Here is a 25,807-nt window from a genome sequence, read left to right as displayed (position 1 = left end):
CATTATTACCCTTGTACTGTTAAGAATAATCTCTTTTAATCTTAGTAATCCAAGTGATCAAACTAGTAATTATAAAGGAACTGTTGCCATTGAGAAGGAAATCACTGGCATTTAAGATGTATACTGCCAATATTTTTCCATCTGAGTACCGAATTCAATTTTGAGCTTTGTAAATATGATGCAATAGATTTATAAGCCCCAAGATAAATTTAATATTTCAATATTGTAACATTTTCATGGATATAAAAAATTCTTGAACACTGTTTAAAAACTATAAAATGCTAGGAAATGTTGAAAATATGGCAATCAGTTTTGGACTGTACAATGAATGACTAGGAAATAAGCTGGACTCAACTTACGTAGTTGTTTCATTGTAATAGAAAATGAGGGACAATTTCTTGCTAATGTTAAAACTTTGCTATGGAAAAAATTGAGAGCTTGTATTGGCACACTGAAAACTTGCAAAGAATGTTCACAATCCATGTTAAAAAGCTCAGATTTGCATGGACATTTTTTGTGCCCTTATCCGAGTACAAATGTCAGTTTAACCAGCAGCATAAACCTTAATACTGCTCCTGTGCTTTAATTGATGACTCTAAATTTGAGCGTTCATTAATCAAGTACTTTATCGTAATTACTAGTTGCATTATCATACGTAATGTTTTAAGGTTGATTAGTTAAACGGGATTTCAATTCATGTCATGTTGAATGTGGAAAGAACGATGATGCTATTTCAGGTTTCCATCCAAGGTAGGGAATTGGGAGAAAGGTTATCAGCACGACGTGATAAAAATCACGTACTTTTTGGTGGAACAAAGATACTGCAGCATACGGCCGATAAGGTGCGACCTTGTTCTTTGAGGACAACCTGTCATACAAAATAGTTGCAATGTATTCTGTTATTGTTTCTATGCCTGTTTTATCTTGGAAGCACATTTGCACTTTTTAAAATTTGTGTGCCTCACGGATTTTACTTGCATATTATTCCAACTTTTCTAAGAATCGGGTTGTTCCTGAATAAATCACTTTTGTGCACTTTTTTTTGAATCTTTTGGTAACACTTTGGGATTGTTTCTTTATAGGGTGCCCATCTCAAAACTCCTGATGGAGGGTGCTTGGCAATAGTTCTACGCACTGGATTTGAGACAAGTCAGGGAAAATTGATGCGTACCATTTTGTTCTCAACAGAAAGGGTCTGTGAAGCTGTTTCTCTGCCCTTTAGTTTTTTTGTTGCCTATTTGCTTGCATTTTTAAAAGTAGTTTTTTTTTTAATACTTGATAATTGTTTAGCAGATCTAAAACTGCTACTTAGTATATTCTTAACCCTCATATATGAAATGTATTTATTGTATAGCTCCTGGAAACTGAAATGATATATTTTACACGCAGGTTACCGCAAACAGTTGGGAAAGTGGCCTATTCATTCTCTTTCTTGTAGTCTTTGCACTTATAGCTGCTGGATATGTTCTGAAGAAGGTAATTATGCTTTTGATCTAGAAATGTTGATGAGAAAGTTTTTTCTTTCCTAGTAACTGGCTGATTTCTTGCAGTATTCAGATTTTTCTTTTTTCTTGCTGCATAATGCTCATATATCTCCAGGAATGGAGCACATTTAGTTAAGGACGTTTAATACATTTGTTTCATAGTTATTTTACAGCAGCAGAAAGTGGTTTTCTCAGGGTTTCACAAGACCAAATCCTAATTCAGTCTTTCACGCTGTTGTTTTATCAAAATTTCTGAATGTTTGCAAGGATAGTGAGGTTGTAGTGGAACAGATTGAAATGAAAAATGTCTCCGTAGCTTGTAAAGTTTCCTTATTAAATATTTTTCAGGGAATGTTCAATTATGTATCATTGAATTGAAAGTACATATATTAAGTTACGGAATCTGGCTTTTAATTGACATAGGGCCTCGAGGATCCAACACGGAGCAGATACAAGCTCTTTCTTAGCTGTTCGTTGATAATTACTTCAGTGATCCCCCCAGAGTTGCCTATGGAGTTGTCTATTGCTGTGAATACTTCTCTTATTGCGTTGGCGAGACGTGGAATATTCTGTACAGAACCATTCCGAATTCCATTTGCTGGGAAGGTCAGTGTGATTGCATACTTGTTGTGCAGTTCCCTTGCAGTTGTCATCTTTGTGTAAATGCTTGAACCTTTTTCTCTGTTCGATGAAGGTATTTGTTTATGTTTTGTATGCTTTTATGATGCAGGTGGATATATGTTGCTTTGACAAAACTGGCACTCTTACAACAGATGACATGGTATCTTTTAGTTTAAGTTTTGTTGTTTATAGTGATGTTGATATATTGCTTTCATTAATTCTCACTTGCTGGTGTTTCATCAAATTCTGTTAGGAATTTCGAGGAATTGTTGGTCTTGATGGCAGTTTGAATTTAGAAACAGACATGAATAATGTGCCAGAGCGTACTTTGGAAGTTTTGTCTGTGTGCCATGCTCTGGTGTTTGTGGATAACAAACTGGTATATCCTCTTACTAACCTTCTACGGAGTCAATGGCTTTAAGCATCTAATAACGTTTTGAAATGTATGTGTGAAAAGCAAACCGATCTGGTATCTACTTCTTTGTCTGCAATATCTCAAACTACTATAATGTCCATGATTATATTGTAGGTTGGTGACCCTCTAGAAAAGGCAGCACTCAAAGGAATTGATTGGATATATACTTCTGATGAAAAAGCAATGCCTCGGAAGTAAGTAGACATGTGAACTCTGTATTTGTCACTCATAGAGATAGGTTGCCATTTGTTACTTTTCTGTTTTATATGTTTTGTTGCAGTCATTGATTTCCTATATTTCTTTGTTCCTTTGTTTTGAAAAGTTTATACAGCGTTTCTCCTTGATCAATATTTAGGATTATTGAAATACTTTATACAGCGTTTCTCCTTTGAGCATTTCTTCTGGTATGTGTTCGACTTTGAGGGCAATGTAATTTGATAAAAGTTCATCTAAACAAAAAGAAGTTGGATAAAATTCATTATTTTTTATATATATATATATATATATATATATAAGCAATCTTTTATATATTCATAACTTAAATATGTTCTATGTCAACACTGTTTACTTCGTGACTTGATTCAACCATCCTCCATTGTGTAAAATGTGATTTGTGCTCACTGTAAACTGAAGACCTATAGCTCAAAACCTGTACAGTACTAGAAGTTCAAATCTAAGACAAATTGGCACATTGGAACCTAGTGTTGGAGATTGGAGCATTGAAAGCATGTTGTTGACTTGGCACTACAGCTTGTGTGCAGACAAAAAAAAATCTTAAAGAGCTTTTCCAGGGACAAAATTAGTTTACTTCCATACATTGGCATTGGACCACCCTTATTTAAAGCTTACAGCAAATGGCAACATCCGTCCTGTGTTAATCCCTGGAACATGTGCCCCCAAACCAGGGTTTCATATTCGCCTAAATTTGAATTTCAAGCTTCAAATGCAGCTAACCCTTAGTCATTGTGGCAAGTGGTTTGATTTCTAGATGACATTTATAATAAAATACTTGTGTTACTTTACTCATCTAACAAATTGTAGAATTCATTGTGTGAAGTGATTGGTGGATGCTGTCTTCTGCCCGCCAAATTTCACATTCTTGTTGGGAGCCATACCATTTGAATGAGATGTGCAGATGAGCTTGTTTGTTTTGATGGATTAATTATGTAATCCAAGACCTAGGTGATCATTCTTGCATGGTAGTATAAAGTCCTTCAAAAGTCAGTACTATAGAAGCCACTGAAGAAGATTGTTTTTGCACGCGCCAAATATCATCATCTGGGCAGATTGTTCATCAAGCATTCTCAGGCAATCTTGCTAGTTGTATTTTAACTTTAAGTTTAAACGTCTCAATTGATTGTGAAGGCAAGAAAGAGTGTTGTCTTCTTCAAGCTAAATGCCGTTTATTTATAGGGAGGACCTTCAAATGTTTTATTTGAAAATTTCATGTGTAACTATGTTTTGTTGGAATTTAACTTTAACAATGATGATAATTAACATCCCATTAAGGATCCCTTTTCAGGCATGGAGAACTGGTGTCACATAGCCATCCGTTTAGACAAGGGGCATCAGGATGTCTTTGAAACCATTGAGGGGTGTTTCCTATACCTCCTTTTTTCTGGCAGGCTATTTGAGCTCTATTTATATGTATTCCATATGGTTGTCAATGTTAAGATTAAACCGTTGACATGAGTTTCTTCATTTTCAAAACAATTTCTTTTGCCGTGTTAAACATGTTGATTTTTTCGGTAGCATCGGGAGTATTTCCACGTGTGGGGTGAGTGGGCTAAGTGATGGGGATTTGCACTCATAGACCCATTGTATTGCACTCTTTGGAAAAATAGAAGGGTGAGTGATTCATTCTTCTGGTTGGCAAGAGAGCATCTTATGGAGGAGAAGGCCGAGTAGGCCTCAGGCCTGTGGAGAGCCAAGAGGCCCTGTGTATGAAGGCTGAGCAGGGATGTTTTGACTTTTGAGGAGGCTGAGTTCTTCTCATGTTCCATAACAGTCTTATCCATAACGGTCTTGCACTCTTCGTATCAACATTTTTTAGCTTTCTGTCCTTGAAGATGGGTGAAGTGTTCATTTGAAGCGTCAAACACCTCAATGAGAAGTTACAACACAGTATTCCAGAAGAAACTCTCAACATCAAACTGTTAACTGTGAAAATCCTCATGTGAAAATGCATATGGTTTCTAACATGACCAAGCTTCTTTTGGTGCGCGTGGATACTATCAGTGATCAATTGTTGAGGTAAGTGATTGTATGCATGAATTTTGCATAAATGATTCATCAAAAACTATTTTCATCTTTGTCACTCATTTTATTGTTGTTCATTTGGGGTTGAGTTTTGATTGAGAATGATTTCATTATAGAATACTCCAAACTCATCTAGTCAACATTCCCCACCATTGTCACCATTAAGACATCTAGTAGATCATGTTTGTGTCGTTTTCTACACAAGCCTTGAACCCAAATATGTGACAGGTTCTAGACTTTATCTTTGGAAAATGGACCCAAGATTCCTTAGAGAAATTGTCAATGAAAGTCTATATGTACTAGCAAAGAGAAATAAGCTCCAAACTTTCGCTGGTTGGTATATTTGTATGTTGTAGTGCAAACAACTTTTTGGCTTGTCTCCCAATTGAATCAAAGGTGTTATTGTGTTGTTTTTTGAGCAACATCACTCAAAAAAGCTCAACATGTAGTTTGCATTATGGTTCTATGTCCTTCAAACATGTTATTATGGCCTAAATCTTGCATCCCCTAAATGGACATATGTCCAAGTTATCAATGGTAGAGGACGAGAGTGTTGACTTATAAGATTTTATACATTGTATTAAAGAAAAAGCTACAAACACATGAACGTGGAGAAAGAAAAGGAAATTATATTGTCTACAAATGACCAAAGTAGGTCAATGGGACTTGAATACCTCCAATAAAATAGAGATGAATAAGAAAATATTAGGGATTGAAAAAATAGCGAAACCCTAAAATGCTAAAATAATGCTTACACATTGAATGTTGTAAACATATCAAGATGGGGTAAGCCTAAACTATGAGTTCGAACTACATGTACATGATGATTCCTTCAAGAAAAATGAAGATGATAATCTAAGAGAAGAGATAATGTTTTGTCACATGTATGTATCAATGCTTCGAATGGAAGTAGAGGGATTGATCATTTAATCATCTATCACTTTGGAAAAATCAATACAAGATTTGATAACATCCATGGAAGAATGCCCAAGGATGAGTGGGTTGGGGTGAGCAATGCTTAATGGAGGTAGAGTGCCTCCCCTAGAAACCCCTTTAACATCCAAGGTTAAGAACACTTCTATAATAGAAAAGAAGTTGGCAATGCATGCAGGGTCCCCTCTCGTGGAGAAAGAAAATAATAGTGTTAAATGTATTATTGATGTAATATGCACATGAATATAGCGTGAGGTGGGCTACATAAATTACACTTACCAACCTCTCAAGTTCCTCATCCATCATTATATCATTATACAATATCCTAGGTTGGTTTTGGTGGTTTAACCACCCAACCACTCACAATAACTTCTAAATGTTGCATTAATCGTATATTTAGACTACTAACCTTGTGGGTTCCTCCTCTCTTCCTCATAATATTTTGATGGAGGTTGGCTTAACCTCTGGCTACAGTTGTAGCTAAGACCTTAAGGGACATAATTGAAATTGAAAATGTGAGTTATGGCCTCCATATAGGCAAACATTCCTTGGGTGGATGGTTCAACCAATTGAGATAATCCCCGGGGCTTAAAAAGAGACATCTGTTTGTAGGTTGCATTCTTATAATGATATGGCTCAAAAGGATGACTCTCCAAAAAAATAGAAGTGGAAGAAAAGACAAAAGGAAATGTGGAAATTGAGCTTTTAGAAATACAAAAGATAGATTTTGTTAATATCACATTATTTGAAAAGATAGAATAAAATGATTAGGAAGCACAAAATTATAGACAAATGACAATTTAGTGAAAAATTATGTTGATACGAATTCCCGTAAATGATCACATTGTTCAAACTCCAAATTCAGATTGTAAGGTATATCTACCAAAATACCAATTGAACCACACTGTGCTCTCATACAAATCAAACTCATCATTTGCTTTAAGGAAAGTAGATTAAGAGAGTTGCTTAGTAGTGGACTGTAGAACATAAGTTGTATTGCTAGCAAATATATAAAGCAACAAGTAAGAGGTCCAAGTTAGGAATTTTAGGATGCACATTCAATTCTTTAGGGGTTCCATTTTATATGAAGGCTCAATTACACAAAGACAAGATCTTCTTCCCTTTTTGTGATCCCAACATGTTGTGCTTTATAGAGTGGATAAAATTGTACGCGCTCCAATATCTTTTTGTTGATGAAGAGCTTGCTACTTGTGATCAAGGACAAGCATCAAGTGTTTGCAAATGTAAACAATTTGCTCCATATAAAGTCCACCATTGAATAGGGTTGGTTGTCCTCCTTTCATCCAAGGTTGATATGTTCGAAAGTTTATCAATTATAGGACCAAAATTGATAAATTTCTTCTCTACCTTAGTCTAAAGATAAGTTGGAAGTATTCTCATGAAGACTTTGTTCACTCTAGTAGCTATGCCCCTACCATTATACATGGTCTTCCTCTTCTCATAACCTTAATCTAAAGATAACATGGAAGTATTATCATAAGGGCTTTCTTCATTGTAGTAGCTATGTCCCTATTCTTATGTGGGGTTTTCGTCTTCTTGTTACTTTGAGCAATGAGGTCTTCATGATAAAATCTAGGTTTCAAAGCTTGAGCTAGTGTGCATGGGAGTGTTAAATTGGTTCCACCTATCAACATTGATTTTCATTAGAACCTTTGCAAAATTATTTCCATGGTTTTCTCAATCATAATGTTGATGCAGTCATAAACCTCTACAAAGGAGGGCTTGCTAGTGTCTACATTTTAGAGAGCTCAAATGCTAGTGATAAGAACTTGATCAAGAAGTCTATCTTGCTCTACCATTCCTCATCGACCATCATTTGATGAACAAGAATTCCACTCCTAGAATATGATTTTCTTGAAATATCCCAAATAACACTCACCACCATAGACACCTCTACGAGATGTGACAACATGATTAAGTTTGAGGCATGGCTTGTCTCAACTACTTTCAATGATTGCAACTTGGAGTATTCTCAAAAAATTGCTTGAGGTTTGTGAGGAGAAATCCCACAAAATGGAGTGTTTTTGGGCAAAGTACCCAAGTTTGGGGTTTTGGACCCAAAGTTGTGGGCTTGGAACCCAAGAAAACTAATTTTATGTTCTAATTTGTTGTTGAGTTGTGAAGTGAGGGTTTCTTGAAGGGAAAAGAAGACTCCCAAGACACTCACACAAGAGATATAAATATAGGCCAAAGGAGAGGCCTAGTCACAAGTGTGAAGAGACTTCATTTGTGGAGAAGGGCAAGCCCTAATGGCTGCAACTGTACAAGAGGAGGTCAAGTTAGGTTTTTTGGTCAGGAAGTTGTTCAAGAAAGCCGAGTTATCTATCCTAGAGTACGCTGAGTTTTTGTGAGAGCTAGTAAGGCCATTCACAACAAGGAAAAATGGTTTGTTTGTGTTTCTAGGGTTGGCTGCAGGTTGCTTCAGCTCTTGGAGAAGGGACGTAGGGTAAGAAAGAGTAGGCCGAGGGCAGATCATACAAGGACGAGAGGCTAAATAGAGCAGGTTGAGGGACTAAAGAGGCTAAATAGAATAGGTCGAGGACCTAAGAAGGCAAGACATAGACTGAGGGAGATTTGAGGCTAGCCAAAGGTCGTTGTAGCAGGCCGAGTAGGACAACAAGATAAGCACTGCTAAGAAGGGCTAAATAAAGGACAACAAGTAGTTTGTGGGCTGAAGGGATGAACACATGCTTCAGGAGCTATTAGAGGAGTTTCCAAGTGGGAAAAAGTGGGCTATGAGCCTAAAGTGAATTGGCTGGGTAGTTTTTGGTGGCAAAGGACAACCAGGATCGAGGACAAAGAGGACTGAAAGGTTTGATTTGCTAAGGAATCAAATAACATGTAAGTTGAGTTGTTTTGTCTTTGATTTTATGGGCAGATGAGGGCCTGAAGGATTAGGCCTCAATGATAGTTGTAATAGTCAAAGGACAAATTTATATTATAGCATTGTATCAGGCTTTCTAAAGGGCCAGGATCCCTAGTACGAGAGCCCTATGATTTTCTTGTTAATGGACTGGTAAGAAAAGTGTTTGGGCCAATAATCTCGTGTACTGTTGTTGATTTCACTGCTGTTATATTCCGTTATGCAAAGTGGTTTATTGTTGGGCACTGCTAGTGTGTTTGCGTTCCTAGCTAGGGCATACTCCTGACCTAGGGTGCAAGGAAATTTCAACAGTGGTAATCATCCTCATGAAGTCTTGCCTATCGATTAGCTAAAATCCATTGTTCCACAAGGACACATCCCCTTGGGTGGCGTGTGTCCTCCCCACGTCTTCCACACACCAGGGACTGGGGTACACCTGGGGAAATGTTTCCTCACGTCCCTTTTTTGGGGAAACTCGAGGAGACACATGGGTAAATGTTTTCCCAATGTGGGGACACTTTTTCCCAAAAGGGGTGCTTGTAGGCATCACCCTTGAATTTTGCTTGAAAATATTAATTTATAAGTGGGTAAGCCTAATAGTCAACCCTATGGCCCTACTAATGCTATGCCATTAATGATAATGTTGAATTCTTAAGGTAAAAGTGACATTCTCCTTTATCCAAGACTTTTTTGTCTCCATTCCATTCCTCATTGTCGACCACACCTTCCTTGACCCTTTTGATTACCCATCCCCCTCAATCTCATCCCTAGCCTACTATATAATTATAATGAACATCAAATTGGATATTTAGGATAAAATAAAGAAATTCATGTAGATTATAGCATGTGACATGTATAAGTGTACACTGAATGGTCTATTGAAAATTGGGTTCTATGGGATGAATTTCTTTGAATAAAATTTCATTTCTGACAATTCTAAAAATAGAAAGTCATGTCTATCTTTGTAACCACGACTTTTCAAAAATAGTAAATCACCTTCCATCAATTTGTAATCATATATATATGATGGAAAACCACTTAACTTGTCCTTTATCAATCTCAATTGTTTAATTTTTAACTTAATCATCAGTATTATTATTATTATTACTACTATTATCCTCTTTATGATATTATTATTAAAAAGAAATGCAAGTCTCTCAATCATGTCACATATGTAACTCCCCTCAATTAATTCATATGTTTCTCTCTCTCAATGGATTCATTCCTCTCTCTCTTTAATGCTCTTACACACCTCTTACACTCAAACACTCTAATGACTCGTCATAAAAATATTCCTTGTACACCTCTTTAATGCATAAGTTACACTCCTCTCCTAAATGCATAAGTTACACTCCTCTCCTTTATGCTTAGTCACCAGATACGCCGAATTTGAAGCATTAAATTCGAAATTCGGCGTTTTTCAAGGGAAAACGAACATATTCGGCGTTTTTCAAGGGAAATTCGGCGTTTTTCAGACCTTGCAAGGGTTGGTCACTAAGTATCAAGCATTAAACATCACTTTTTTGTGGTCAAATCTCCAAATTTTCATTCCCTAGCTCTGCTAGTTATTTCTCTATAAGGCGGATCTGTTATTGGCATGTGTATGTGGGCTAACAAACTGTGGTTGCAGCAGTCATAAAGGTCTGATATTTGGTTTTGAGCTAACAATTGGTGAGTGCAGCTATTGAAAAATTGATCTATTCTGATATAAAATTTGATATTAAGCATTTAATAGTCTGATTATAAGGATAATCATGATAAAATTCACTCCATACCATTTCTCATATGCATATGATATATCTATCTTTAATATACATTTTTTTTTTCGAATTTCTATATGTCGAATTTTATCGACAAAATTTGAGTTGCCGAACTTTATTCGAATTTCATGGTCCTCGAACTCGAACTCGAACCTGGTGACTATGCCTTTATGGCATAAGTTACACCTACTTAGGCATATGTGACTCCAGTTCAAGGCATAGGAGTTACTTCATCATGAATTCAACCTCCTTGCTCTTACTATATATTTGTGCCTTTCATTCTCACTCAATACACTTACTTGTGCTTGGGAAAGGAGAATTTGAACTTGAGAAAGAGAGAGTTGGAGAGTCCAGAGGAAGATTGAGAGAGAGAGAGTGTTGAAGAGTAAGAGCAAATCTTAGAGAGCCAAAGTGATTTAGTGTTTGCATCAGCTACTGTTATCAAGGCTCTTCTTCAGATTTGGGTCAACTTCTTCATTCTCTCATTGTAATTTGTATCTCTGCTGAACAATTGACTTCTAATAGAAGAAGAATCTGGTTGGGTTTTCCCCTTGTGGGTTCTTCTCTGGTCATTGACCTAACTTCTCTGTGTCTCATTGAGTTCTTGGTTGTCTTCCATTCTACATATGGTTTGTGTTCTATCTACAATTACTTAACTTATTTTGCAGCATAAAGAAGTTATGAATTTAGGTGATTGTAACAACATAGAACATTAGAATTTCAACATGGTATCAGAGCTTTGGTGAAGACAAGCTCCATTTGCAGCTCTCTTTTTGCTAGAATATCTCTTGTTGTCCGCTCCATTTGCAACTCTCTTTCTGCTGAAATATAGTTTGCTGTCTACTCCATTTGCGACTCTCTTTCTGCTGAAATATAGCTTGCTGTCTGCTCTATTTGCTACTCTCTTTTTGCCGAAATATAACTTGCTGCTTGCTCCATTTACAACTCTCTTTCTATTGAAATATGTCTTGTTGTTCTTTCTACTTACTGCTCATTTTCTCCTGAAATTTCTTTTCCCTTTTGCTATCTCTTGTTGCAGGTCAAGATGTCTCCCTTGGAAGGCCAGATTGGATATTACTCTTGAGGAACATGATGGTCTAGAGTATGTTGAAGGAGAGGTAGCAGAACCAACGGAAAACTCCAATGTTTCTATTAAGGCCAGATATAAGAAAGGAGAAGTCAAGGCTAAAAATATTATCCGTGACTCTCTCGGAGACCACCTCATCACTTATGTCTCCAATTTGAAGAAAGCCAACGAAATATATGACAAATTGATTGGAATGTATCAAGTAACAAATTTAGCCAAATTCTTGATCTGAAGAATCAACTCAAGAATGTTAAGATAAACAAAGGAGAAACCATTCAAGCATACTTCATGAGGATATAAAAAATCAAAGATCAGTTGTCAACTTTTGGTGAAGTTGTTTATGATAAAAGAACTTGTACTGATTATGCTTGGAGGTCTTCCTTCTTGTTGGGAAACTTTTATTACTACCATCAATAATAATGAAAAGTTTCCTACATTTGACGAGCTCCTGGGAAAGTGCATTCAAGAAGAAAATAAAATGATTTCCAGAGGAAGGATTCCCAAGCATGAGGAGGGAGAACCTACTGCCTTTGTTGTACAAGGCAAGAAGAAGGAAGGAATAAGAGGAATGCACTATTTGAGAAAGTTTGCTCCCATCAACTCCTCTCAATGGACCAAAGACTTATCAAAAGTCCAATGCTACAACTGTCGCAAGCATGGCCACTATTATACTTGTGACTGTTTAGAAAACAAAAGAGCATCAAAATCCAACTTCAACAATCGTTCCAACAAATCTGATTACATAAGAAGAAGAGAAGCTCCTTCTGCTTGCAGAGGAAACCATCGTTCCACAAGGAACCAAAGGTATGATAATAATGCAACTGAGACACAATCAAAGTACTTTCCTGTTTCTGCTTTTTCTAGTTCATTTCTTGCAGATTCTTGGGATAGCTAGTTGGTTGATAGTGGTGCTTCAAGGCACTTTACTGGTTACAAAGTACTCTCTAATATGGTTGTGAGAGAGATAGATTTGCAGATCATTCTTGGAGATAACTTTACATATCCCATAGAGGGATTTGGTTTTGTTTCTTTCCATCTGGATCAAGGTAAAACTTTGACTCTTCAAGAAGTTTTTAATGTACCTGGTTTAAAGAAGAATCTTGTTTCCATATCAACTTTAGAAGATAAAGGAGTGAAAGTTGATTTCATAAATGGTAAAGGTCTCACTTGGCCATCGAGATGCAACACGAGAGATGCTCTCACTCTGAGATCTAGATGTGAAGGTCTATACAAAATTAATTGGAATCAATGCTTGCCATTAATCATGAAGTTGCAATTAGCTAGACTCTGTTGTCGCACAGAGTGTCTAGGCACCACGACAATGCTTAGACCGTGGACTGTCACCCTGATCCCCGATCTCTTCGTTTAAGATGTCTCCCTACAACAAGCTAAGGGAGGTAGACCCTATGGCGAAATGGGATGAAGGAGAATCAGCTGGGAATCAACCGGTTTGGGAGACACAGCGAGGCAACCAAATACTTGATTAAGGCTTAGCAAGATTTAAGATTTGATTAGACTTTAAATGATTAATACCAGTGCCTTATGCAGTTAATGATCAAGTAATTGATTAGCTACTGTTGCTTAGGAAAATGAGATCTATTTGTAATTCCACAATAAAAATCTTTAACAATCGCTTGAAAATATTCACAATATATCTAACATGTAACGAGCATTAAATAATCCAAGCAATGACGATAGATAGATGCAAGATATTCAACAGATGCACAATGTCTTAGCAATTAAATTTCTAGAGATCCAAATACCTTAATCAACCACGAAATTTAAAAGCTAACTAGTTCAGATCCTAGAATTTAAATGATTGTGTTTAAAATCCCAAATCTAGGAAATTTACCACTTTCAAATAGTTAATCTTCAGATATAAAAATTTAAGCATATTTAACTATAGAGAAATGACAAATACCACAAAAATTTACCTTTAGATCTTACCTTAGCACAAAAGACACCAAGAAGAAATTTTAGATTGACAACTTAATTATTTCTTAGGTGAATTTCTTGATATGTTAAGCAAGACTAAATGTGACCAAAATAAATCGAAAAAGATTTAATAATTTTAATTTTTTTTAATGGGCCAGAGGTCACATAAAAAATTTAAAACACTTAATTATGAAACTTATTTCAATTTAATACTTTAGGATTTCTTAAAGTGACAGAGTGTGAACTCCCTTTTACCCTTTTTTAGGAATTTTTAAAATTTTTCTTTAATGTTATAAATTTTTATGACTTTTTAATGAATTTTTAAAATGAAAATAAAAAAAATAATATATATTTTTTTGAATGTCACAAAGATTAAAAAGAGAAAATCAAACGAAATAAAATTTGAAGCAATGAAAGAAATCTAAAAAATCAAAATGTTATAAACCTAACTCTAATGAAACATAAAAAATCAAGTCTAAAACCTAAACTAAGTCATACGAATACAAGCCAAATAAAAAAATTGAAGTGCTTTGTTTGTTTAGTGTGTGCCGGTGAAGGCAACGGAGGAGCTGGCAGACAGTGGAGATGAAGGCTGAGCAACAATGGACAGGGATAGAGGGACTCACGATGGCACGCGGATGGAGGCTGTGGAGATGATAGAGGAGCGAGCAGCGGATTGAGCTTGCAGACTTGGACAACGGTAATAGGGGAGCAGAAGGGATTTCAGAGCAACGAGGGAGAAAGGCTAGACTGCGTGGAATGAAAGGCGTGGGCAGCGGCAGAGGAAAAATGGTGAGGAGAGTTAAGCACACAACGGATGATGGGTTCGATTGCTGCGTGGAATGTAGATGAAGGTCAAGGGTAGAGGCAAAGAAATGATGGAGGAGCAGCTCACGTGGAGAACAAGAGCTGCATAGGTATGGCAACAACCTTATTTTGCAGGAAAAGAAAAGTGCGTGGAACAGAAAATAAGTGTGGGTTTGAAAGGAAGGGCTCATGATGGAAACGAGGAGGTGCTTGAGGATGGAAGGGAAATGGAGCAGAAAGGCAGCGTGTGAGGGAGCCGCAGGTGATCCAAGGTAGCACGCAGGTATAACGGAGAGGTAGTAAGAGGATGCGGGTTTGGTAAGCTGGGCAGCGATAGGGGAGAAGACTGCGTAGAGAGGGTGCGGAATGGCCAGCGTGGGCAGAAATAGAAGTTGACGTGCAATGTTGAATGTTGCGTGAGAGAAGGAATGGACAACGGAATGGAGGGAGAAGGGACTGCGATGAAGGCAACAATACGTAGAAGGGTTTGGCAGCCAAATGATAAAAAAATGCGGATTTGATGGGCAGCGAAGAAAGGGATTTGAGGAGGTTTTTTGTTCTCTTTTTGCAGGTTTGGAATGGCGGCCAACAACGCGGATTCGAAGAGAAAGCAGGTAGCAGGGCTGGGCCCTTAAAAAAAATTCGAAATGCACAGTGAAACCCAAAAACCAGGCAACAAATCCCAAAAACCAATCAGCAAACTGGTGGCCGAAAAACCCCTTAAAATTTACCAGAACTCCTTTAAGAATTTTCCAGAAATCTTAATTTAAAATTTTGAATCAGCTTGCTTCAGATTTGATCCTGAAACCCTCATGAAATTTCCAGATCTGAAAATAAATTTAAACCCTTGGACTGTGAAATCTGGATATGATCCCTGCCAAAATGATGCTGATGGACCCTCAGAGATCTAGATCTTACCCTCCAGGGCTTAGATCTGGACTCTGCACAACTTTCAGCTTTAGATCTGCAGCTACAGGACAACAAGAAACACCCAAACGATATATACAATGACCCAAAAAACACCCAAGTTAGAAAACTTAAAACTTTATAGATTTATGTACATAAATGGCAGATCTATCAAATCTAGGGAGTGAGTCCGACTCCATTCCCAGATCTGATGATCTGTTAGGTCCCTATAATACTAGTGATTACCCCATTACTATTGTAGTTGTATTCCTTATTAATATTGTTGTGCCCCTTGTGTCCCCATATTGTTATTACTGTGCCCCATAGAATCCCTCTATTGTTATTTTTGTGCTTTTATATTATTATTTTTAGGTCGGTTGGGTTATATTGTGACTCCTTAGACTCCTATATATAGAAAGGAGGTTTTGTCATTTGAATCATCAAGGAATCATTCATTTGTGTAATGTAAAGGAGGTTGCCCCTTGAAGAGGCTGAATTCTAAGGCGTTGATATATCTTTTCTATCTTTTTGTGAGCTGGTTTTATAACATTTGGTATCAGAGCTTTTGGATTCTAGGGTTTCGCTGCTCTAAATAGGTCATCGTGGTATTTTCGCTATAACGTTTTTTCTGCGACATTTCAGAAGCAAAAAAAACCCATTTGAGACGAAATCGCACTGAACCTCGGGTCCAAATTTTAGAGCTTTTTGCGCTATATTTGTGGAGATATGATCTGAGGAAGTTGGTCTTTTTGTAGACTCTTGAATTACATTCCAAACAGGTGACCTAGGGAAAATCGTCATAACTTTTTCTCTGTTGACACCTAATCCTCGTCGATTGGGTGAATTTGGAATGTGAACAATCATCAAGAAGATGCACTGATCAGTCACATTCATGTATATAACAATAGCTACCTAATGAAATAAATGAATCAGTTTTTCTGCCAAGTCTGGAGTTACTCTTGGCCTGACATGGTATCAGAGCTCCTAGGTTCTAAAAATAGATGTATCTCCTCTGTCTGCCATATCCCCTCTGTCCTGCCATATCCCCTCTGCCATATTCCTTTCCAGCGCTACCTCTATTCATAACGCTATTCAAAAAAAAAAACTGATGCCACACACTGCAAACTCACTTACTACACCTCATTACTGAACGTTGTTTTGACATTATTGAAACGCTGTGCTACTCTTTTCATTCCATCTCAAACGTAAACGCTGTGCTACCCTTTTTCAATCCATTGAAACGCTATAGGATAATTTGTGGCAGCGATATTTAGCCTGCTCTCAATTGCAGTCATTTCCTCAAGCGCCACCGAATCTTCTCCAATCTGCTGCAGCTCGGGCATCAGGGATTTACCGAAGGGATTGATTCCTTACCAACACGATATGAATTACCAAGAATGGCAACGACTTACTACCTGGAATGGCAACGACTAAACCAGGCCCGAGGTCGATGATACTAGTTCTGTCCGACATTCAATACAAGCAAACTGCTGCTACCGAATTGCGTGTTTTGAAGTTTGTCCTCCATTATGTTATAGTTAAAATTCCTTTAATGACAATATATTAATTCTGTGCAAAATATTCGATGCATGTAGTTATATGCAAGAGAGGATGCATTAAATGTTAACGTTCACTGATTCGGCCGTCAGGCTTTGGAGGCTGTGGGGTCTAAACTCAAACGATATGTTATTTTGTCACCAAACGAACCTTAATCCATGGTCTGACATGGTATTGCCTACGACATAGATATTGGTTTGTGTAGTCACTAGCCCATGAGAAAGGTATTTAGAAGCTGTGAGCGCAAGACTGCCTGAAATTTTATTCTTGGTCCCCATATTGAATTTTGTTATATTGGCCTTCAATCCTGCATTCAGCAGAATATTGTTTCTCGTGATAATGTTCTGAACATAACTCTGCTATTTGTGTTCATATATATATTGCGATACCGTGGCCACATCAAGACAGATATGGAGTCTCTTACAGTTTAAAATTGTGGAGTCGGCGATTGGGAAGACCACTGAGATATTTGAGCACCACAGATCTTTTGTTGAATTTTAAACTCGTGTGAAAAGATTGAGCATCCCATGCTGTTTACTGCTGCGCATGCATGGAATGATTTTTATTGGTAGCTGTGTACATTTTTGAAAGTCATTTTTTGTCTGTGTATTGAAGTTGTGATGACAGTGATTCAACGGGTATATGAAAATCTTATGTTAGAAATTTTAGTGGATGATAATACCCTTTGAGAATGCCCTTTTGAGTACATTTCTACTGTATATTGGCATAATTTTTTTTTATCAGCAGAAGTATTTTTTTACAGAATGCATTCAATCATCTCTATGGTAGGAATAGTTCTCACTGGCAAGGAGAACTATCCTGAATGGTCCCGGATGATAAAACACACCCTCATCTTCAATGAGTTGTGGAAAGGAGTGTGCGTCGGAGAAGGAGACAATGACCCAATACAACCTACATCAGACAAAGAGCTCGTCATTTGGGATAACAAGAACAACAAAGCATATGCATTAATCACAACATCTGTAAATGAAGAAGTAAGTCGCCATATTTCATCATATTCAACTTCCTTTGAAGCTTTACAAAAGCTCAAAGAACTCTATGACTCACATTCTGCACTTGAATTTGTTCAGCTCATGATTAAACTCTTCACTCTTGAACTGAAAAATAATGATCCTATTGCTCTTGCATCTGAAGTAAAATCCATAATGCATGATATCAAATCCACTAAGGTTGAGCTGGATATCCCTCTTATTGCTTTTCTCAAGGCACTCTATCCTACTTACTCCAATTATCTTGAGTCTTTACAAGCAAATGGAAATCTTAAAGATATAACCTTTGACTCTCTTGTGAAAAAGTTTGCTGAAAGAGAGAAAGCCTTTGGAAAGAAGACAGTCCCTGAATCTTTTGAAGAGACTGTTTGCCTTGCTCATAAAGAAAAGCATCCTGCTCAAGATTCTACAAGAGGAAGAGGTGGACGAAGAGGAAGAGGAAGATACATCAGAGGCAGGGGGGGCAGACATTCTCAAGGAGAAAAAGCAGATCTGCATTGCATTCGCTGCAAACGAAATGGATCACATGATGCTTCTACATGCAAGCTACCATGGGACAAATTTGAGCAGAAAAGAAACCAGCAGAAAGGTAAAACTGATGTTACAGACAAAGGTAAAGCACCTGAATCCGCTCACTATATTGAGGCATAGTGTAACATTGGAGTAAATGAAGATTTGTTTAATGCTTCACTTGCTTCTTCGAAAAATGATTGGTTGCTTGATTCAGGAGCAACCTGTCATATGACTCATAGGAAAGATTTTTTTGAAGATTTCACTGACAATGTTGATGGAGCAGTGTACTTTGCAGATCAGTCAAAAATCAAGCCATTAGGGCTTGGCACAATCAGGCTTAAACTGCCTGGTCTTCCAGACTTTCTTCTGGATTATGTTCTATATCTCCCACAGCTCAAAAGAAACTTGCTGTCCTTGGTCCACATCCGCCAGCAAGGTCACTCCCATTCATATGTTTGATGGCAAGCTTGAGGTAAGAAAAGCATCTGACCACTCACTTGTCATGAGGGGAATAGAAGAAGAAAGACTTCTCAAACTGCAAGGAACCTCTGCTCATGCACAACATTTCTCATATATTTCTCATCATGAAGAAGGTACACTTCCATCAAGTTTATTATGGCATGCTAGATTTGGACATTTAAACTATGACAGTCTCCGTTTATTAAAGAAAAATGGTGTTACTGGTTTGCCTACAATTCCTAGGAAACATAAGCAATGTGATGTTTGCATTCTAGGAAAGCATAGCAAACAGTCTTTTCATGATTCACATTCAAGAGCACATAGGAAGCTTGAACTCATTCATTCTGATTTATGTGGTTCAATGCCTGTTCCTTCTGCAAATGGAAATAAATATATCATGACATTTATTGATGATTACACCAGAATGTGTTGGGGTTTATTTATTGAAGAACAAATCTGATGCTTTTCAAACATTCAAGAATTTTCATAAATGGATTGAAAATGATGCACAATCTCATATTGGGTCTATTCGCACTGATAATGGAAAAGAATATACATCAAATGAATTTGAACACTATCTTCGCCAACATGGGATCAAACATCAAACAACTGTGCCTTATAATCCCCAACAGAATGGTGTAGCTGAAAGAATGAATAGAACAATCTTGAATATGGTACGATCCATGCTTTTCTTCAAAAATGTAAAGATAATGTTTTGGGCTGATGCTGTTCTATGTGCTGCATATATAAAGAATAGATGTCCATCTAATGCTATAAGAAACAAGACTCCTTATGAATTGTGGTATGGACATGTTCCTTCGGTAAAACATCTCAGGATCTTTGGTTCCACCTGTTATGCTTTGATACCAAAGGTACATAGAAACAAACTTGGTGCTAGAAGTCGTAAGTGTATCTTCCTGGGGTATTCAAACACCTCTAAAGCATACCGCCTCTATGACGAAGTAAATAAAAAGTTTGTTGTATCTAGAGATGTCATTTTTCTTGAATCATCCAAATTTGACAATGTTGTTGAGCGGCAACTTGATCGCTTGGATAGATTCGCAAAAACGAAATCATTTCAAGAATTTGATAATCAGATTCCACATCTTGAAGGGGGGATTCCTATACTAGAACAACATGTGGAATCTTCTTCTGAAGAACAATCTCCTTTGCATGAAACTCCAACAACGGATGATGCTTTAAGTGTTGTAATTGATAGAATTGGGAGACTCAATCTTGATTCAGTCCCAACTCAATCAACAGAGCAGCCTGGACCATCTCAGAAAGGTCCCCCAAAGTGGCTGACAAAGACACTTGAAAGTGTTCATCCTGATGAAATTGGAAAAACAGGAACTAGAAATTCAAACCGACAAAATGGAGGTGATGTAGATGACTCTAATTCACCTGTTGATATGGATGTTACTTATGATTGTGAATTGAACTTGTCTACAGATTTTGAACCAACTTCCTTCAAAGAAGCTGCTTCTCATGATGAATGGAAAGAAGCGATGAAAAAGGAGTATGATGCCCTCATAAAGAATGGCACTTGGAAACTGGTTGATCCTCCATTTGGAACCAAACCAATTGGCTGCAAGTGGGTCTACAAGAACAAGTACAAAGCTGATGGCTCACTTGACAAGCACAAAGCTGATGGCTCACTTGACAAGCACAAAGCTAGGCTTGTGGCAAAAGGTTTTGCACAAAAGGAAGGGGTCGATTATGAGGAAACTTTTGCCCACACAGCAAAATGGGCCACCATCCGGACACTCTTTGCACTAGCAGCTCAGAACGGTTGGAAAGTCCATCAAATGGATGTAAAAACTTCCTTCTTGAATGGAGATCTAAAAGAAAATGTTTTTATGTCCCAGCCTGAAGGATTTGCTGTGAAAGGACATGAACATAAAGTATGCGAACTTGTGAAGTCCTTGTATGGCCTCAAACAAGCACCACGAGCATGGTATGAAAAACCGAGCATCTTCTGAAACTCAGCTTCAATCATTTTGATCTTGATGATGCAACATTATTTGTCAAGAAAGTTGGCAAAACAGTTGTATATCTTGTGGTATATGTAGATGATCTTTTAATGACAGGGAACAATGAAAGCTATATTGCATCCATAAAGAAAGAATTAGGAAAAAGTTTTGAAATGACTGATTTGGGCTATGTTCATTACTATCTTGGCATTGAAGTAACCCAACATCCAAAATCCATATTTCTTTCTCAAAAGAAATACATTGGAGATTTGTTAAACAGATTTGGCATGACAGAGTGCCTCTTTCTACTCCAATGGAACAAAACTTAAAGCTCACATCTATTGAAGGAAAGGAATTTGAGGATGTAACAAAGTATAGACAACTTTTAGGAAGTCTCATCTACCTCACTACTACCAGACCAGACATTTCATTTACTGTTGGAATTCTCTCTAGGTTCATGCAAAAGCCTTGTGAGGGACATTGGTCTGCTGCAAAAAGAGTTCTAAGGTACTTGAAGGGAACTCAAGACCTTGGAATCAAGTATATACAGGTGGACGACTTCAGCTTGATTGGATACTTTGATTCAGACTTCGATGGAGACAAAGAAACCGAAGTATCTACTTCAGGATATGCTATGAATCTTGGATCAGGAGCTGTTTCTTGGAGATCACGCAAACAATCAGTTCCAACAGATTCCACAACAGAAGCAGAATACGTGGCAGCAGCTGAAGCAACGAAAGAAATTGTATGGGTCAGGAAAATTCTTGAAGATTTGCAGGTAAAACAAGTACAATCAACTCCCCTCATGATTGACAACACCTTTGCAATAAAGTTGGCCAAGAACCCAAAGTTCCATGATCGTACAAAGCACATCAATACTAAATATCATCTGATCCGACATCATGTTGAGGCCAAAACAATCCATCTCCGTCATTGTTCCACAAATGAGCAAATTGCAGACATCTTCACCAAAGCGCTTGGAAGAGAAAAGCTTGAAAGATTCAGAACGATGCTTGGACTCACCAACATTGCTTCAGATTAAGGGGGGAATGTTGACACCTAATCCTCGCCGATTGGGTGAATTTGGAATGTGAACAGTCATCAAGAAGATGAACTGATCAGTCACATTCATGTATATAACAATAACTACCTAATGAAATAAATGAATCAGTTTTTCTGCCAAGTCTGGAGTTACTCCTGGCATGACATTCTCTGAGGACCGGATTGAAATTTCATAAGAAGGTACAGGAAGAGGATGGACTATAGTTTCTTGTGTATATTTTTTAGAGCCAAAGGTCGAAACAGGGACATGTGGCACGTCGTACAAGTTCGCTTTACTAAACTAGTCTATAATCAGGTCATTGTGGGAGATTTGGCATAACTCTTCCTTGGAGAATTCAATTTGGATCAGACTGGTGGCATTGGAAAGAGGACACAGAGAGCTACTGCAGGTCACAATTTCAAAACTGGATGATCCGAAATTACAGAGATACATCAGAGGCAATATCGAGGTCCTACAAAGTGAAAAAAGGTGTGTAGATTTTTTTTAAATTTTTGTTTAAGCTTGGTTTGAAAAATTATTTTGAAGTAATTCAAAGGGCATAGTAGAAAACTATTATTGGTAACTGATGCCTCGAGGAAAGAAAATGCAAACTCCTAGTAAGCAACCTGAAAGCTCTAGCATGACTCATGAAGAAGAGGAAGAAATGCCACATGATATATCAAAATTACAAGAGCAAGTGCAACAAATGTCACTCTCACAAAAGCTAATAGAAGCTAAGATAAATGGCGTGGAAGCTAAGATGAATGGCATGGAAGCTAAGATGGACAATTTGAAGATAGATTTGAACACAAATTTGAAGACAGGCATGGCAGATTTGAAGACAGATTTGACAAATTTTCTACAAGAAATATTTACTAATGGTGAAAGGGTAGTAAAGGAAACTCATGATGCAAACAAAAGAAATGTTAATCATGATTTCGTAGATTTTAATGTTGGATTGAAAACCCACCATATTCCAAAAATCGATATGAGGAAGTTTGATGGCAAGGATCCCGCAACATGGATATTACAGATGGAGCAATTTTTCGATCTCAATAATGTGCAAAACACACAAAAGGTACGTATTGCAACTTTATATTTGGAACCAAATCAGTTTGTATGGTATCAATGGCTTTGCTCTCGTAAACAAATTATCACTTGGGCAATTTTTACGGAAGAATTGACAGCACATTATGAGGATACAAAAAGCAACACTTTTTTTAGCCAATTGATAAGTCTCAAACAAAAGGGTTCAACAATGGAGCACATTGAGGAGTTTCAAAAATATAACATAAGGGTAAAAAATATTCCACGGGAGCATAGGATTGATGTGTTCATAGGGACTTTAAAGGATAATATCCAACCTGAAGTTCGCCTTTGGGAACCTCATTCATTAGAGAAGGCATTCAGGTTAGCAAGAAAAATGGAAAGCAAAATTATGGCAAACAGGAAGCATACCATTCACAACTATAAAAATGGAAGTGTTGTTGCCCCTAGTCTTCCACAACCTATAAGGTTGACACCACAACAATTGGAAGAAAAAAGAGCAAAAAGGCTTTGTTACAGTTGTGATAGCAAATACACTAAAGGTCATAAGTGTGCTGAGAAGAAATTATTCTACATAGATTGTGAAGAGGAAGAAGAAAAGGAGCAAGAAAGGTCAAAAGAAGAGGATATACTCTAGGAAAAAAGCCTAGATAAAGAAGAAATGAATCCGACCATATCTTGTAATGCATCGACTGGAATTACCACTCCTCAAACCATCAAGATAGAAGGACAAATCAAGAAGAAAAAGGTAATAGTGTTGATTGATTCAGGAAGTACACACAATTTTATTCATTGTAAGGTAGTAAAAGAATTGAATTGCTTCCTATATCTAGCATCAGAGTGTCAAGTGATGATTGCAAATGGAGGAACAATAAATTGCTCTGGAAAGTGCCATAATATCAAGCTATCCATGGGAGAATATGTATTGACTAGCCCAATGCTTTCCATTCCAATGGGAGGTGTTGATGTTGTACTAGGGGTCCAATGGCTACAATCCTTGGGTACAATAGCTTTTAATTTTCAAGAACTTTTCATGAAATTTTCTGTGGAAGGAAAGGAAGTTGAATTAAGGGGTATTGCAGGGAAACCGGGAAAGATAATCAGCTCTAACGGTATGACAAAGCTTCTAGAAAATGAACAAAGAGGTGTAATTGCACAATTATGTTCGCTAGATGTTTCCACATTGAAATCATCTATTTCTCCAGATCTCCAAAAAGTCTTGGACAATCATTCCAAGGTATTTGAGACTCCCAAAGGTCTCCCACCTATTCGTGATCATGATCATGCTATTCATCTGATTCCAGGAAGTGTTCCTCCAAACATCAGGCCGTACAGATATCCCTATGCCCAAAAGAGTGAAATTGAACGTATGGTTGCAGAAATGCTAGAGGCTGGTATAATTCAACCTAGTCAAAGTTCTTTCTCTGCTCCAGTAGTATTGGTGCACAAGAAGGATGGATCATGGCGCATGTGTTCGGATTATAGGGAGCTCAACAAGCTCACTATTAAAGATAAGTTTCCCATTCCTGTCATTGATGAATTACTGGATGAATTGCATGGATCAATTTACTTCACCAAGTTGGATCTTCGTTCAGGATATCATCAAATCAGAATGAAGACTGAAGACATTCTGAAAACAGAATTTAGAACTCATGAGGGTCATTATGAATTTTTGGTCATGCCTTTTGGCCTTACCAATGCACCTTCTACATTTCAAGGTTTGATGAATTCCATTTTCAAACCCTTAGAAAATTTGTGTTAGTATTTTTTGATGATATACTAATCTACAACAAGTCTTGGAAGGATCATGTTGAACATGTTGACAGGGTGCTACAACTATTGGAGGAGAAACAATTATATGCAAAAAGATCCAAATGTTTCTTTGGAGTACAAGAGGTGGAATATCTGGGTCATATTGTATCTCATGAAGGAGTTAAGGTAGACCCTAGCAAAATTAAAGCCATTAAGGAATGGAAAATCCCCACATCCATAAAGCATCTGCGAGGATTTCTTGGGTTGACAGGGTATTATCGCAAGTTTGTTAAGAATTATGGGAGAATAGCAGCACCTCTAACAACATTATTGAAGAAAGATTCATTTTCATGGACTCCGGAAGCAACAAAGGCCTTTAAACATCTTAAAGAGGCAATGTGCCAAGCACCGGTCTTAGCTACACCGGACTTCACAAAAACCTTTATTGTGGAATGTGATGCTTCAGGAAATGGAATTGGTGCTGTTCTAATGCAAGATGAAAGACCCATTGCTTTTGAAAGTCGTCCAATCAAGGGAAAGTTTTTAAACAAAGCTATTTATGAGAAGGAAATGTTGGCAATACTCCATGCACTTAAGAAATGGCGACCCTACCTAATGGGAAGACACTTCAAGGTAAAAACAGATCATGATAGCCTTAAATACTTTTTAGAACAAAGATTATCCTCTGAAGAGCAACAAAAGTGGGTCACAAAGATGTTGGGTTATGACTTTGAAATCATCTACAAAAAAGGGAAGCAAAATGTGGTGGCAGATGCACTCTCAAGAAAGGATGAGGATGTGGAAGCATTGTTGTGCGCCATTTCTATTATCCAACCAGATTGGATAAACGAAGCAAGGGAGGAATGGAAGAATGATGAAGAAGTGTGGGCACTTATTCGAAAGTTACAACAAGATTCCAGTACATCTGATACATTTAGCTGGCAAAATGATTCGTTATGGTACAAAGATCGCTTATACCTCTGTAAGAATTCCCAACTCAAACAAAAGATTCTTATGGAATTGCACACTTCTCCCTTAGGAGGGCACTCAGGATTTTTAAAAACTTACCACAGGGTTAAGAAGGAATTTTTTTGGGATGGCCTTAAATCAGATATTCAAAAGTTTGTGGTGGAATGTTTGGTTTGCCAACAAAATAAAGTTGAAACAATTAAGACCCTGGGTCTATTACAACCTTTATCCATTCCCAGCCAACGTTGGGAGGAGATTTCAATGGATTTTATCACATGTTTACCCAAGTCTGAGGGAAAGAGTGTCATCATGGTGGTAGTTGACAGACTTACCAAGTATGCACACTTTTGTGCATTATCGCATCCATTTAAAGCCAGTACAGTTTCTACTGCAT

General features: G+C 37.4%; 1 protein-coding gene across 2 annotated transcripts in view; it reads left to right on the top strand.

The window, feature by feature from the left end:
* PDR2 (phosphate deficiency response 2) overlaps positions 1 to 25,807 on the top strand; it is a 214,403-nt gene that overhangs the window by 109,130 nt on the left and 79,466 nt on the right. For both annotated transcript variants that reach the window (XM_089427506.1, XM_089427499.1), the window contains exons 8-14: positions 738 to 842; positions 1,083 to 1,193; positions 1,390 to 1,476; positions 1,908 to 2,090; positions 2,215 to 2,265; positions 2,359 to 2,484; positions 2,635 to 2,714. In XM_089427506.1, coding sequence (XP_089283632.1) covers positions 738 to 842; positions 1,083 to 1,193; positions 1,390 to 1,476; positions 1,908 to 2,090; positions 2,215 to 2,265; positions 2,359 to 2,484; positions 2,635 to 2,714 — 743 coding nt within the window. The remainder of the gene's footprint in view (positions 1 to 737; positions 843 to 1,082; positions 1,194 to 1,389; positions 1,477 to 1,907; positions 2,091 to 2,214; positions 2,266 to 2,358; positions 2,485 to 2,634; positions 2,715 to 25,807) is intronic.

The sequence above is a fragment of the Pinus tabuliformis genome, chromosome 6 (genome assembly GCF_031772625.1).
Source record: "Pinus tabuliformis cultivar Carrire ecotype Pingquan chromosome 6, CPIR1, whole genome shotgun sequence".
In the NCBI taxonomy this organism is placed as follows: Eukaryota; Viridiplantae; Streptophyta; class Pinopsida; order Pinales; family Pinaceae; genus Pinus; species Pinus tabuliformis.
Note: the sequence above shows the minus strand (reverse complement) of the source record. Positions and strands in the feature narration are given on the sequence as shown.